The sequence below is a fragment of the Phascolarctos cinereus genome, unplaced genomic scaffold, assembly GCF_003287225.1.
Source record: "Phascolarctos cinereus isolate Bilbo 61053 unplaced genomic scaffold, phaCin_HiC Scaffold_3;HRSCAF=262, whole genome shotgun sequence".
Taxonomy (NCBI): Eukaryota; Metazoa; Chordata; class Mammalia; order Diprotodontia; family Phascolarctidae; genus Phascolarctos; species Phascolarctos cinereus.
In genome coordinates this window covers 143013069-143027111 of record NW_027555736.1, presented here as the reverse complement: position 1 = coordinate 143027111, position 14043 = coordinate 143013069, and the positions used below count along the sequence as shown (strand labels likewise).

The 14043-nt window shown below is 36.2% G+C and overlaps 1 protein-coding gene across 1 annotated transcript in view; it reads left to right on the top strand.

Moving 5' to 3' along the window:
* Positions 1 to 14043, top strand: part of HERC1 (HECT and RLD domain containing E3 ubiquitin protein ligase family member 1) — a 198843-nt gene that overhangs the window by 23060 nt on the left and 161740 nt on the right. Inside the window, exon 3 of the mRNA XM_078151198.1 lies at positions 626 to 1581. Coding sequence (XP_078007324.1) covers positions 652 to 1581 — 930 coding nt within the window. The 5' untranslated portion in view covers positions 626 to 651. The remainder of the gene's footprint in view (positions 1 to 625; positions 1582 to 14043) is intronic.

Here is a 14043-nt window from a genome sequence, read left to right as displayed (position 1 = left end):
GAATACTAAAAAGAGATTCCCATATATAGAATAGAACAGAAAAAGAATTATATGTGAAACTGAATCTCTATTATGTGTAGCTTGCTTTTTTAAAAAATAAATTCAGTTTGTTACTTTCAAAGCTATCCTGCTTGTCTGTTTCCTTTTAAACTTTGTTTTGTTCTTGCCTGAGCATTTGAAACAAAAGTTTCAATGACCTTCATTTATTTCTTTTCTTTTGTCTTGTCCTTTCTTAAAGTTTCTCTCTTGAACTGAGACTTTTTAAAATTGGATCATCCCAGTCCTTTTTCTAGAGAATATTTTGTGCATTAAAAAAAAATTACCATCAGAACTAGATGGGGGTTTATATTCACAGTATCTAAGGATGGAATCTTGTAGGGGAAAAATTCTTTTCAATTCTGTAACTTTCTCTTTTGTGGCTGCCATTCTAAAGGTGTTGCAAAAGTGAACTGGATTTAGTTTTCACAGGCTGTTTATTTTGCCATGGATTCAGCCACTGTGGAGGGAGCAGTGTGTGTGACACTAAAACTTTTGGTACTTGTGTGTATTTATAAAGTGTAATAACAGTGCATAAGCATTTCATGTTTCTTAGCCTTTTAACTATCTTAATTTTCTTTTTTTGTAGGATTAATGGCAAAATAGTTAACCACCATGGCGGCTATGGTTCCACCGGTGAAGCTCAAATGGCTTGAACATTTAAATAGCTCTTGGATCACAGAAGACAGTGAATCTATTGCTACAAGAGAAGGAGTTTCTGTCCTATATTCTAAACTGGTCAGTAATAAGGAAGTTGTGCTTCTGCCTCAGCAGGTTTTGTGCCTCAAAGGACCTCAGTTGCCTGATTTTGAACGTGAATCTCTTTCAAGTGATGAACAGGATCACTATTTGGATGCCCTTCTTACCAGTCAATTGGCTTTGGCCAAGATGGTATGTTCAGATTCCCCGTTTGCTGGAGCACTTCGTAAACGACTTCTTGTACTGCAACGTGTCTTTTATGCACTTTCTAATAAATATCATGATAAAGGCAAAGTGAAGCAGCAGCAGCATTCGCCAGAGAGCAGTTCTGGTTCAGCAGATGTTCATTCTGTTAGTGAACGGCCCCGATCAAGCACAGATGCCCTTATAGAAATGGGTGTCCGAACTGGACTGAGCTTATTATTTGCACTACTAAGGCAGAGTTGGATGATGCCTGTTTCAGGACCTGGTCTCAGTCTTTGTAATGATGTCATTCATACTGCAATAGAAGTTGTGAGCTCTTTGCCACCGTTATCTCTAGCAAATGAAAGTAAGATTCCACCTATGGGTTTGGACTGTTTATCACAAGTGACTACATTTCTTAAGGGAGTAACTATTCCAAATTCTGGAGCAGATACTTTAGGTCGTAGATTAGCTTCTGAGCTGTTGCTTGGTTTAGCAGCTCAACGAGGTTCTTTAAGGTATCTTCTCGAGTGGATAGAAATGGCTTTGGGTGCATCAGCAGTTGTACATACCATGGAGAAAAACAAACTACTGCCAAGCCAGGAAGGAATGATCAGCTTTGACTGCTTTATGAACATATTAATGCAAATGAGGCGCTCTTTGGTATGTATTAAATTTTTAAAAAAATTTTTGTATTAAGATACAAAGGCTGAATATTAAAACATTTTAAACTTTTGAGATTAAGTTAATTTGTTTTCATTGAACCAAATGGCAATAATAAATTATTTGGTACTTATTTTGATAAATAGTAATTATTTCATTGTGTTTATGTACTTTGAAAAGAGAAAGTTTTTTGAATGCTAGTTGTGAATGATACTTATGGAAAGAAAATGGGGTACAGTAGAAGGGCTGCTGGAGATGCTAGAATATTTGAAGTTCTGGGAGGAGGACAGTTGAGGTCTAAGAAATGGTTAGGATCAAGCATGGGCAAGAGAGGCGAAAAAAACTACAAGAAGTGTTATGGGAACAATAGGAAAAAAGGCTATAGAGGTAACTTGGTTTTTGGGCCTCATATATACATATTATAATAAGGGCCTCTTGGAGACAACATTAATTTGGGCATTCTATTATTACAATAATTTTTTATAAATTAGATGCCTGTGCACACAAAGCTGTTGTGAATTTGTTCTGGCATCAGTTGTAAAAATGTATAAATATAATATGGCCCTAAGTTAATACTAAGAATATTTTAAAATATTGCTTTTTATTCTTCCTTAAAATATTATTAGTCCTTTTTATAGAATGGGAGAGGTGTATGGAAATGATAATGGAAAAAGGTATAGTAGGATCAAGTTTGTGAAAGACCTTGAATACTAAGATCAAGCTTGAAAGGTTAAGGAGTTTGGACTTTGTGTTCAGTAGGCATTGAGGGACCATTGAAAGATTTTGATCAGTGATGTAATATGATTAGAATTGTACTTTTGGAAGATTTATCTGGCAGTTATGTGTAGTATAGATTAGAAAGAGAAGAGATTAAGAAGTGGGGAGACCAGTTAAGAGGTTATCATAATAGATGAGGTAAAAGTTAATGTTGTTAAAGAATTTATATTTCTAACTATGTGATGATCAGGTAGATATATTCTGTAGCCAGTCAGAAATTTTCATTACTTGGGAGAAAAGTTAGGGCTGAAGATATATTTGGGGGAGATATCAAATAGAGGTGATTTTTTAAGCCAAAGGAGTGAGTGACATCACTAGGGGAGAGACTATAGAAAGAGAAATGGCTGTGTTCTCCCCTCAGACTATCATCCTATAGTATACTCTTCCCTTTTTTAAGCCAAACTCCCTGAAAAAGCTGTTTTCTCCTCATCTCCCAGGCCTTTGCAGTTTGACTTCTTATGTTACCACTTAACTGTAGCTCCTCTCTCCAGTTAGCTGCCAAATATGATGAACTTTTCTCAGTCTTTGTCCTTTAACTGTGTCTCGTTAGTCACTATTGACCACCCTCTCTCTCTTCTCTGGATTTTTATGCTGCTACTGTTTTCTTTTGTTGGATTATCATCCATATCCTCATCCCTGATTGTGGGTGGACTCTCAGGCTCTGTCTTGGGACGTCTACTGTATCCTCTCCACAGATTTCATCAGCTCTGGTGTCTCCTGTGTTCCAGTCCTGAATTGCCAACTGATTATTGGATATTTTGACCTGGTGTAGGCATCTTAATTTAATTGCTCTCTAATCCAACTCATTATCTTTGCACCATCCTACCAGTCATCCAGCTTCACAGCCTCACAATTTCTCATTCTCTCTCAATTCACATATCAGTCAGATCCTCTTTGGTTCTACCTCCAACAGTATCTGCTACATACTCACATAGCTCCTACCCTAGTTCAGGCTTTCATCACCTCTTGCTTGGACTATTGTGGTAGTCTAATAGGTCTTCCTGTCTTATATTGATTTGACCCATCAGTTCTTTAGGATCAAATTATTTAGTTTCTATTTAATTTTTAACCCTTTCTTCACGGGGTGGTAAAGGGTGTGTTTAATATTTCTGCCTTTTGGCATTATTAGGTTTTTATGTCTCAGTACATCTTTAGTTTTTGTAAAAGTGCCATACATAACTGAGAAATCTATAAACTCTTTTCTCGTTCCATTCATTAATCATAAGATAATCTGTCATATATGACTTTTCTGAAGTTATATTAAGGCCTTTAATTTATTATTTATGTTAGATTTACTTAGATCATTAAGGGGAATAGTGACATCCCTTCACTATTATAATTTTACTGTTTTTCCCTACAATTGATTAACTTTTCCTTTAAATATTTAAATGTTACTCTTTATAAGCAGTTAGGTGGAACATTGCATAGTGCTGGACTTGCAGTCAGGAAGACCTGAGTTTGAATCCTGCATCAAATGTTTTAGCTATATGACCCCAGGCAAGTCATTTAACCCCTCTAGTCTCAGTTTCCTCTTTTGTAAAATATCTTTTTTTTTTTTGGCTAGGCAATGTGGTTAAGTGACTTGCCCAGGGTCACACAGCTAGTAAGTGTTATGTGTCTGAGGCCAAATTTGAATACAGGGCTGGTACTCTATCCACTGCACCACCTAGCTGCCCCACCTCCTCTTTTGTAAAATGGAGAAAATAATAACACCTGTCTCATAGGGTTGCCTTGAGGATCAAACAAGGTAACATGTAAAATGCTTTACAAAACTTAAAGCACTATATGAATGCTAGTTGTTATTATATGCATATATAAGTATATCATACTGATTTACTTTCTATAAAGCCTTTAACTATAATGTAATTTTATTGCTTATCTCTTTTTGTTATGCCTACTTTTACCTTGCCTTGTCTGAAATGATGATTGCTACTTGTACTCTTGTGAATTCAACTAAACTTAGTAAATTTTGTTGTTGTCCTCTGTTTTAACTCTGTGAATATCAATTGTCTTTTGTGTAAGCAACTTATTATTAGATTCTGCTTTCTAATCCATTCTGTGCTATCCTTTGTTTTATAGGTGAGTTTATCCTAGCCAGGTTCACAGTTATGACTATTAATTTTTATCTCATGCACTCCTATCACGAGAGGGAGTAAAGCCCCTCCCTTTCTTCCTTTAATACCTAGTATATTTCTCTTTCCTCCCATTTCCTTCTCCTGAGATAATCAAAACACAACAAGACCACCAGAGGCCCTCTGCCTGTCTTGTTTCATTTTCTTTCCATCCATTGAAGACATTAATATTTTGAAAACGACATTTGTTTCTTCTTTTTTGCTAGAATATAAACAATTCATTATTGTATAGTTTCTTCCAATTGTACATCAAAGGCAGTAGGAAACATCACTTCATGGAACATTTGCTCTTGTATTGTAGTGTTTTTAAAATAAAATATTTGCATAACTGCCTATTTAATACCAATAAAACTGATAACTTAGATGAAATGGTTATTTACTAAGATATATAATGTCAGAACAACTAGAAAAAGAGCTGACTAATTTGAATATCTGTCTCACAAAAAAAAATTGAGTAAGATCTAAAAGAACTTTTTTTTTTAAGGCAGTTGGGGTTAAGTGACTTATCCAGGGTCACACAGCTAGCGTCAAGTGTTTGGTCTGAGGCCTGATTTGAACTCAGGTGCTCCTGACTTTAGTGCTTTATCCATTGCGTCACCTACCTGCCCTAAAAGAACTTCTAAATAGAGGAAAAATCTCAAGACCAGATGGATTTATAAGTGAATTTTATTCTTGACATTAAACAAACAATTTAATATTCAGAGGGCAATTTAGTCCAGTATTACATAAATTGTTTGCAAAAAATAAGGAAAGAAAAGATCTAACCAACCTTGCTCTGTGAGACAAATATATTCTTGAATCCTAAAATAGGGAAAAATAAAGCAGAAAAAAAAGCCCTAGACTAGTGTCCCTAATGAACATAAGTGCAAAAATATTGAATAATACATTAGCAGAGTAGTTGCAACAGTATTTTAAAAGATTATACTGTGGCCTAATTGATTGATACTGGGGAATGCAGGGCTGATTAAGTATTAGGAGAACTATAACTGCTGTTGACCAAATTAGTTTAAAAAAAAAAGCTACATGATTTTTAAAAAAGCTACATGATTGTATCACTAAATATAAAAAGCTTTTGACAAAATATTAGAGTTAATATTAAAAAAATTGAAAAGCATACAAATAAATGGATCATTCCTTAATATGGTAAATAGTATCTATTTGCAAACAAGAGCTAGCATTTCTGTGATGGAGAAATATTAAAGACCTTTCTGTTAAGATCAGGGTTAAAGGAAGGTTGAACATTGTACCCACTATTATTTGATATTCCAGAAATGCTAGCTGTAGTAATAAGACAAAAAAAAATTGAGAGATTGGGCATAGGCAAAGAAGAAAATAAAATGATCACTTTTTACATTTGACGTAATGATTTCCTTAAAGAATGCCAGAGAATCAACTAAAGTTTAATAGAAAAAAAAGTAATAACTTCAGCAGAGTGGCAGGGTACAACATAAATCCATAAAATCATAATCTTTCTAATATGTTACCAACACAACTCGTCAGGAAGAGATTAAAAAAAGAAATTCCACTCAATACTATAGAAAAATACCAAGAGACATGAAAAAATTATGAATGAGACCATAAAATATTTTTTACTGAAATAAAGAGGGATGTAAACTGTTCATGGTTGGGCTGTGCCAATGTAATAAAAATGGCAATGCTACCTAAATTAACTTACATATGCAGTGCCATACCAATCAAACTATCAAAGAAATACTTTATAGAATTAGAAGAAAAAACAACAATTTACTTGGGGGAACAAAATGTCAAGAATCTCAAGGAAAATATGGTGAGAAGAAAAAGGAGCTTAGCAGTAGCAGATCTCAAACTATACTACAAAGTAGTAATAATCAAAAATTTTAGTACAGGAAACCTTTACCAGTCTCTCTTAATTTTAATGCCTTCCTTCTGTTGATAATTTCCTGCATATAGCTTGTTTATACATTATACATTGATGTTTAAAGTTGTATTTCCCACTAGATTGTGAGCTCTTTTTTGTTGCTGTGGAGGCAATCAGGATTAAGTGACTTGCCCACGGTCACACAGATAAGTAAGTGTCTGAGGTTGAATTTGAATTTATGTCCTCCTGACTCTAGGGCTGGTGCTTTATCTGTTGCACCACCTAGATGCCCTAGATTTTAATGAGCTCTTTAAAGGCCAGTGTCTGTCTATTACCTTTCTTTATATCCCAAGGTCTTAAATAGTGTTGGCACATAGTAGATCATATTATGTATGCAAGCTGCAGATGCAACTAAACATAATGGCATAATGTTTGATAAACCTAAGGACTTCTACTAATGGAGTAAAGACTCACCATTAACTCCTGAGAAAGTTGGAAAGCTGTTCAACAGAAAACAGATTTAGATCAACATCTCATACCATATGCTACAAAAAGCAATATAAATGAATATGATACCTAGATGAAAAAGGTCATCCTATATATTAGAGGAGCAGGAAAGGAGATACTTTCCAAAGCTTTGGATAAAGGGAAGAGGTCATGATCGAATAAGGGAATTAGGAAATAATAATAGGACATGAGATGGACAACTCTGGTTATACAAGACTGCAGTGGGTTTGGGTTTTTTTGGTTGTTTTTTGCACAGACAGTTTAAATTAGAAGGGAAACAGTTAACTGGGAACAGTCTTTACAGCAAATTTCTTTCATAAAGACACTCCAAATATAGGACATTAATACAAATATATAAGAATAAGAGTTATTCCCCAGTAAATAAATGTTCAAGTAATAAGAATAAACAGTTGTTAATAAGCAATTATTAACAAACATTTGGGAAAAATACTCCAAATAACTAATAATGAGGAATGCAAATGAATATAATTCTGAACTTCCATTTCATACACATCAGGATTAGCAAAGATAAGCAAAATGAGAACTGTTGGAGGGGCTATCAGGAAATCTGGCATGTTACTGCATTCTTATTGGAGATGCGAAGTGATCTAGCCATCCTGGAAAGCATTTTGGAATCATACCCCAAAGTCAGTAAATTGCGCATACTCTTTGAACCAATGATAGCACTACCCAGTTTATGCCCTCAAAGAGATCAAAGAAAAGGGAGAGTGAACCACGTATACAAAAATACTTATATCTGGACCTTTTGTTGTAGCAAAGAACTAGAAGTAGAGGAATATATTGAGGAATGACTGAACAAATAATTATGACATAAAGGAACAAATTCAGAGAAACTTAGGAGGACTCGTATGAGCTGATGCAGAATGAAGTGAGCAGAACCAAGAGAGCAATTTATATAACATCTACAACATTGTAAAGGAAAAACATCTGCAAAAGATTTAAGAACCACCATCAGAGCAATCACCAATCATATGATTGTTATAATAATAATAGTTATAATTAACTAGAAGGCTGATAATGTTTCCTATCTCTTGGCACAGAAGTGATGGATTAGAGGGTGCATGATGAGACATACTTTTTAAAATATCACCAATGTGTGGATTTGTTTAGAGTGACTAATTTGTTACAAGGGGCTTTTATTCTTTTTTTTTTTTTAAAGGAGAAAATTGGAGAAGCAGTGGGAATAGTGCTAGGGACTTTAAAAAGGAAGAAAAGAAAGAAAAGAATCACTGAGTCATTAAAATTAACAGAAGAGAACAGAAGGAAGTTAAGATGGGGACATAAAATCATGGCAGAGTTGGAACTACCATGTGTGAAAAGTGAATTTTTTAAAAAAAGGTGTACATTTTGGGAAACTAATTCATCTAACAATTACAAAAGAACAATTTTGAAAGCCTTTTAGAACCCTGACAAACCACAGTTCCAAAAGAATGAACATGAGGCATGATGCTCACCTTTGGACATGGCTATTGTGGAAATTTGTCTTATTGGACTATATAGCTACGTTTTGAGTGGGGTTTTTTTTAGAATTTTGTTTTGTTTTGTTTTTGGCTAGGCAGTGGGGTTAAGTGACTTGCCCAGGGTCACATAGCTAGTGAGTGTTATGTGTCTGAGGCCACATTTTGAACTCGGGTCCTCCTGACTCCAGGGCCGGTGCTCTATTCACTGCACCACCTAGCTGCCCCTTGAGTGGTTTTTAAAAAATTTTCTTGAGAGATGGGGATAATTTGGAGGGACAGAATAATTTTAAAAATACTTGTGACTTGAAAAATGAACTACAAAGAAGTGAATAGGTATGACAGATATAAGTAATATAGGAAAAATTGTAGGCTAAGTGGACATTTTGCTTAATGGTTTTTTAAATAGTTGAATAAATCTGTCATCATCTTGAAAAAAGATAAGCTTTGCATGATGCCTTAGAGTATTCTCTCAACAAATATATGTCAAAAAAAAAGAATAGCTAAACCAAACTATGTGTCAGTTCAGTTTTGTGTACCTTTACCTTTTTATTTTAAAACATATTTATTGATGTTTATTACATTGATGTTCCTAAGGGGGGTGGGGAAACCTTGGACCTTAGTTTTGTAAAGAAAGGATGACAAATAAGAGTATTAATAACTTGATTCATGCCTACTTTCCCAACTTTATGAGTTCTATGAGCTCAAATACGATGTGTCCTTCTTCAGTGCCCTATGGATTGCATAGTGAGGGCATCACAGTTTCAAAAGAGAATCAGCAGGCTTTGATGAACTGTTCTGCAGCAGACTACATCTTTACAGTCAAGCAATTTCATTAAAGGTGTAGAGAAAACAAGTTCTCCTATGATGCTTATTGTTTTTTCTAAGAAGCTTTTGATTCATCAGAACAAAACAGACTTTAAAGGCTTTCTTCCAGCAGGGTATCTCCTATGCATGTATAAAAATCATTTAGATTCCTTAAAAGATGAATAAGATAACTTTTTTCAATCTGGCAATTGTTAATATCAAGAGAGGCACAAAACAGGTATTCACCGGTGTTTGAAGGATATATAGCACAGGTCCAAGTAGATAAACCTCCAGAGCCTCAAAGAATGAAAGTTGCAAGTCATCCATAGGGTGTTGAAGGGCACACTGTATTTGAGTATGCTGTGATACATTACCCACAATGATTTGTGCAGGAGAAGCAACCAAGGATGCCATCAGAGATGTAGATCTGGAAAAGAAAGTGGGTTAGTCATAAAGGGAGAGGAAGGGGGTGGAATAGCAGGTAGACAGCCTGAGTGCAGTATTGATGTCTGTACAATGTCAAGTTCTAGGTATAGGTTCCCAAAATGGGTGATAATGTCCTCTGAGGGGGAGCCAAAATGATGTGGGGGTGGGGGAGTAGTAACCTCAAGTGCAGTTGGGGGATGTAGAATAAAAATAAGGGGGTAATGGAGGCATAAGGAAAGAAGAGAAGATAAGAAAATTTTGAAAAACTTTTGTATATGTTTCATGTGTTCTGTAACAGTTAAAGTCATAGTGATTACATTATTTTCCAAATAAACACACAAAATGCAGGTTATAACACTAGCCAAGTCCACCAACAGGTCTTTTTAAGTTTTAATTTAATGTTTTATTTTTCCACAGTTACACATAAAAACAATTTTAACATTGATTTCCAAAACTGTGAGTTACAAGTTCTCTTTCTTCCTTCCTCTGCACCGCCCCATCTGTTATTGAGAAGGCAAGCAATTCGATGTAGATTATTCATGCAAAACATTTTTGTAATAGTCATGTTGTGAAAGACTGTATTTCCCTCCATCCTATTTCTCCCCAACTTTATTCTATTCTCTCTCTCTCCTTTCACCCTGTCTCTCCTCAAAAGTGTTTTGTTTCTGATTATTCCTTCCCCTGTCTATCCTCCTTTCTATCACCTCCCCTTTTCTTATCCCCTTCCCCGCTACTTTCCTGTAGGAAAGGTAGATTTCTGTACCCAATTGACTGTGTATGTTATTCCCTCTTTGAGCCAATTTTGATGAGAGTAAGGTTCACTCCCTCCCTCTCACATTCCCCCTTTTCCCTCCACTGTAAAAACAGCTTTTTCTTGCTTCTTTTGTGTGAGAATTTACAATTACATTAGCTATCATTTTATTTTTATTTCTATTGTTGAATATTTATGGTCACTAAATTTAGAATGAGGTAACTTAAAAGAAAATTAAAGCTCTCAGAGCATAAGTATGCCTTCCTATGCTCCTGGTCCTGTGTGACCCAAATTACTGTCATGTCAACTGCTCTATAGCATGTGTTGCTCCTTTGGGGCAGGAGCTTTTTAATTTGTGTGTCTGTGTCTTCATACACAGTGCTTGGCAATAGGTACTTAATAAAGTCTGTGTTGAAATTGAATTGATTTGAAAACAAGTATTGAGGGATTTTTTTTAAAGTGGTACAGGTTTGGAAAGTGAAAATAACATGCAGAGAATATTATTCTAAGAAGTTTGAGCAGTGAAAGAAAGGAGAGAGAGAGGCACTATGGGGGTACAGAGGTAACTGGGTGAAGAGAAAGGTTTTTTCCCCTCCTTTTTTAGGAATATGGGAGATCTGAGCCTGATTGCAAATTAGATTTGAAGAAGCTAACTAAAAAGGAGATATTTAAGGTACATAAGAGAGGGAATGATGGACGAAATAAGGAAATAAGGTCCTGGAGAAGTGAATAGAGATGCTAGGTACAGGTGAAAAAAAGGGTAAGTTAGCCTTGCAAAAGTAGATGCTAGAAGGAAGTCTGTGTCTTATGCTGGAGACATCTCTGTGTCTCCGTGTGAACTCCTCTGCTTATTTTGAGGTACCTTTTCAGAACCTCCATTGGAGAAAGTACCTATGCTGGCCGGGCTTACCACTAACCTGGCTCAGCTCCTGACTCTCAAGACTGCTTTTCAACTTTGTTCCTTTGTGATTACCTTCTTCTTTCCTGCTATGCCTCATGCCAGCCCCCTGTTAGAATGTAAAACTCTTTGAGGGCAGGACTGTCTTTCTTTTTGCTTGTATTTGTTCTGTGTCTGGCACAAAGGGCGTAATATATGCTTTTTGTTGAGAATTTGTGAGTCTAGGAGGAGGGGAGATGAAAGTTTATGTGAAAAAGCCTTTAGTATTCCCAGCAAAGTAAGAATAAAGCAATTTGAAAATGAGGAGTGGGGGCAGCTAGGTGGCTCAATGAATAGAGCATCGGCCCTGGATTCAGGAGGACCTAGTGTAGGCACTAGGCAAGTCACTTAACCCCCATTGCCCAACCAAAAAAAAAAAAAAGAAAGAAAATGAGGAGTGGAGGAGGTAGGAGAAATAGAAGTAGTGGAGGTTTGGAAGAAATGAAAAAAAGAAAGAAAGAAAGAAAGCCAAACAGTAGTGAGGGCCAGCTGCCAGCTTGGATTTATAATGAACCTAATCTGCATGGTTTTAGGTTTCATTTAATGGGGGGGAAGTGGAAGGAGTGTTGTAGAGGGAAAAAAAATTAAGAATGGAGGGGAATTTAATATTTTCCAAAGAATTCAGTGGAAGAGGACCTTTATTTAGAGTGGCTGGTGACTGAATTGGGCATGTAAAAGGGGTGGATAGGGTGATTAAATTGATTAGGGATAATGGGTGAATGGCATGCATTACTTTATTTCTCCGGGATGCAGTAATAATGTATAAATTGCATATTTTTATTGCCTTTTTCTATTTTTTCCTTAGCAATGCCCATTATTATTGTGAAACTTATAAGACTTATAGAGTAGTTACAGTGTTTAGTATTTTTATAGTCTCTTTTGGTCTGTGCTACAACTGTGTGGTACATTCATTGAGTATATTTATTCTGATATTACAGTTGAAGAAACTGAGGCTTAGAAGAGGGAGAGTGACTAGCCCAAGGTCACACAGCTAGTCAGTGACAGAATGAACACCTGAATCCAAGTTTCCTATATAAGTATTAGTGAGTGTTTAAACACCTTTTTTTTTTTTAAGGAAATGTCATAGTCTCCTGTTTAATTCCCAACTGATATATTCATCTTGTATATGGTTTGCTAAGTTTTTTTCCTCATAGAAATACATCTTGAATCCTAACAGTGGGGAGAAAACTGGAATATCTTTCCTTTGTCTTTAGGTTGCCTAGGAAGGAAAAAAAAAATCCTTAATGACTGATCTGAAAGAGAAGCGCTGCATAATAGATAAGAAAACTGGCCTTGGAGATAGTCCCACATTTAACTTGTTCTGGCTTTGTGGCCCTGGGCAAAGCACTTAACCTTTCAGTGCCCTAGGCATTCTCTAAAATTATAAATTGTAGAGTAGGCGCTAACTTGTATTGATAGAGAACAGTTTGCTCTCCTTGGATTGTAGTTTGGGCTACATAATCTGTGAGGTTTCTTCTAGCTATAATATTTTGTGATTTTGAGAGTCAAAGACTGACTCTAAGCCAGTCATTGAAGAGGAGGAGCTAGGAGACAGAAGAGTCTGTCAGTTCAGCATTTATCAAGCACCTTCTATGTACCAGGCATTGTGCTAGGTGCTGGGGATTCAAAAAAATGCAAAAACCAATTCCTGTTCTCAAGGAACTGACATTCTGATAGGGGAGACAAACATGCAAGCAATAATGTACAAACAAGCTATATACAGGATAAATGGGAAATAGTTCAGCAGAGGAAAGGCGCTAAAATTTAGGGAAATTGGGAAAGGCTTTCTTTAGAACGCAGGATTTTAGATGGGATGTATAGGAAACCAGGAGGCAAAGATGAGGAGTGAAAGCGTCACAGGCATGGGAGACAGCCAGTGAAAATAGAGATGGGAGATAAAATGTCTTGTTTGAAGAATAGTAAATAGACCAGTGTAACTGCATCACAGAGCTGGTGTGCTGGGAGCTGTATAAGCTGTAAGAAGACTAAAAAGGTATGTGTGTATAAGGCAGGTTATGAAGGGCTTTGAATGACAGATAGATTTTATATTTGATCCTGAAGGCAATAGGGAGCCACCAGAGTTTATTGTGACAGGGGATAGGAGAGGATAACATGATCAGACTTATTTTAGGAAGATAACTTTGACAGGTGAGTGGAAGATGGACTGGAATAGGGATGGAGAGACTTATGGCAGGTAGACTACCAGGAGGTTTGGCGGTAGTGTCAGAGGAGAGAAAAGGGACTGTATGTGGACCATGTTATGAAGAAAAAAAATCTACTGGCTTTGGCAATAGATTGGATTGTGGGGGAGATGAGAAGGAGTGAAGAGTTGAGAATGATACCTAGGCTGTGAATGTAGGTGCCTGGAAGGATGTGATACCCTTAATAGTAATAAAGTAGTCAGAAAGAAAGGAGAGTTTGTGGGGAAAGATAATAAATTTAGTTTTGGACATTGCTGAGTTTAAGACATCTATGGGAAATCCAGTTTGAGATACAAGACTGGAGAGGTTAAGGCAGAGAAGTTAAGGCTGAATAAGCATATTTGGGAATCATCAGTATAGAGATTATAATTGAATTCTTGGGAGCTGATGAGATCACCAAGTGATATAGTATAGAGGAAGAAGAGAAGAGGACCCAGGAAAGAGCACTCTGGAATACCCATGGTTGGTGAGTGTTACCTGGATGAAGATCTAGCAAAGGAAGTTGATTGAGGAGTGATCAGATGGGTAGTAGGAGAACCAGGAGAAGATAGTTTCACAAAAATGAAGAGAAGAGAGAGTATTGAGAAGAGAATCATTGATAGCATCAGA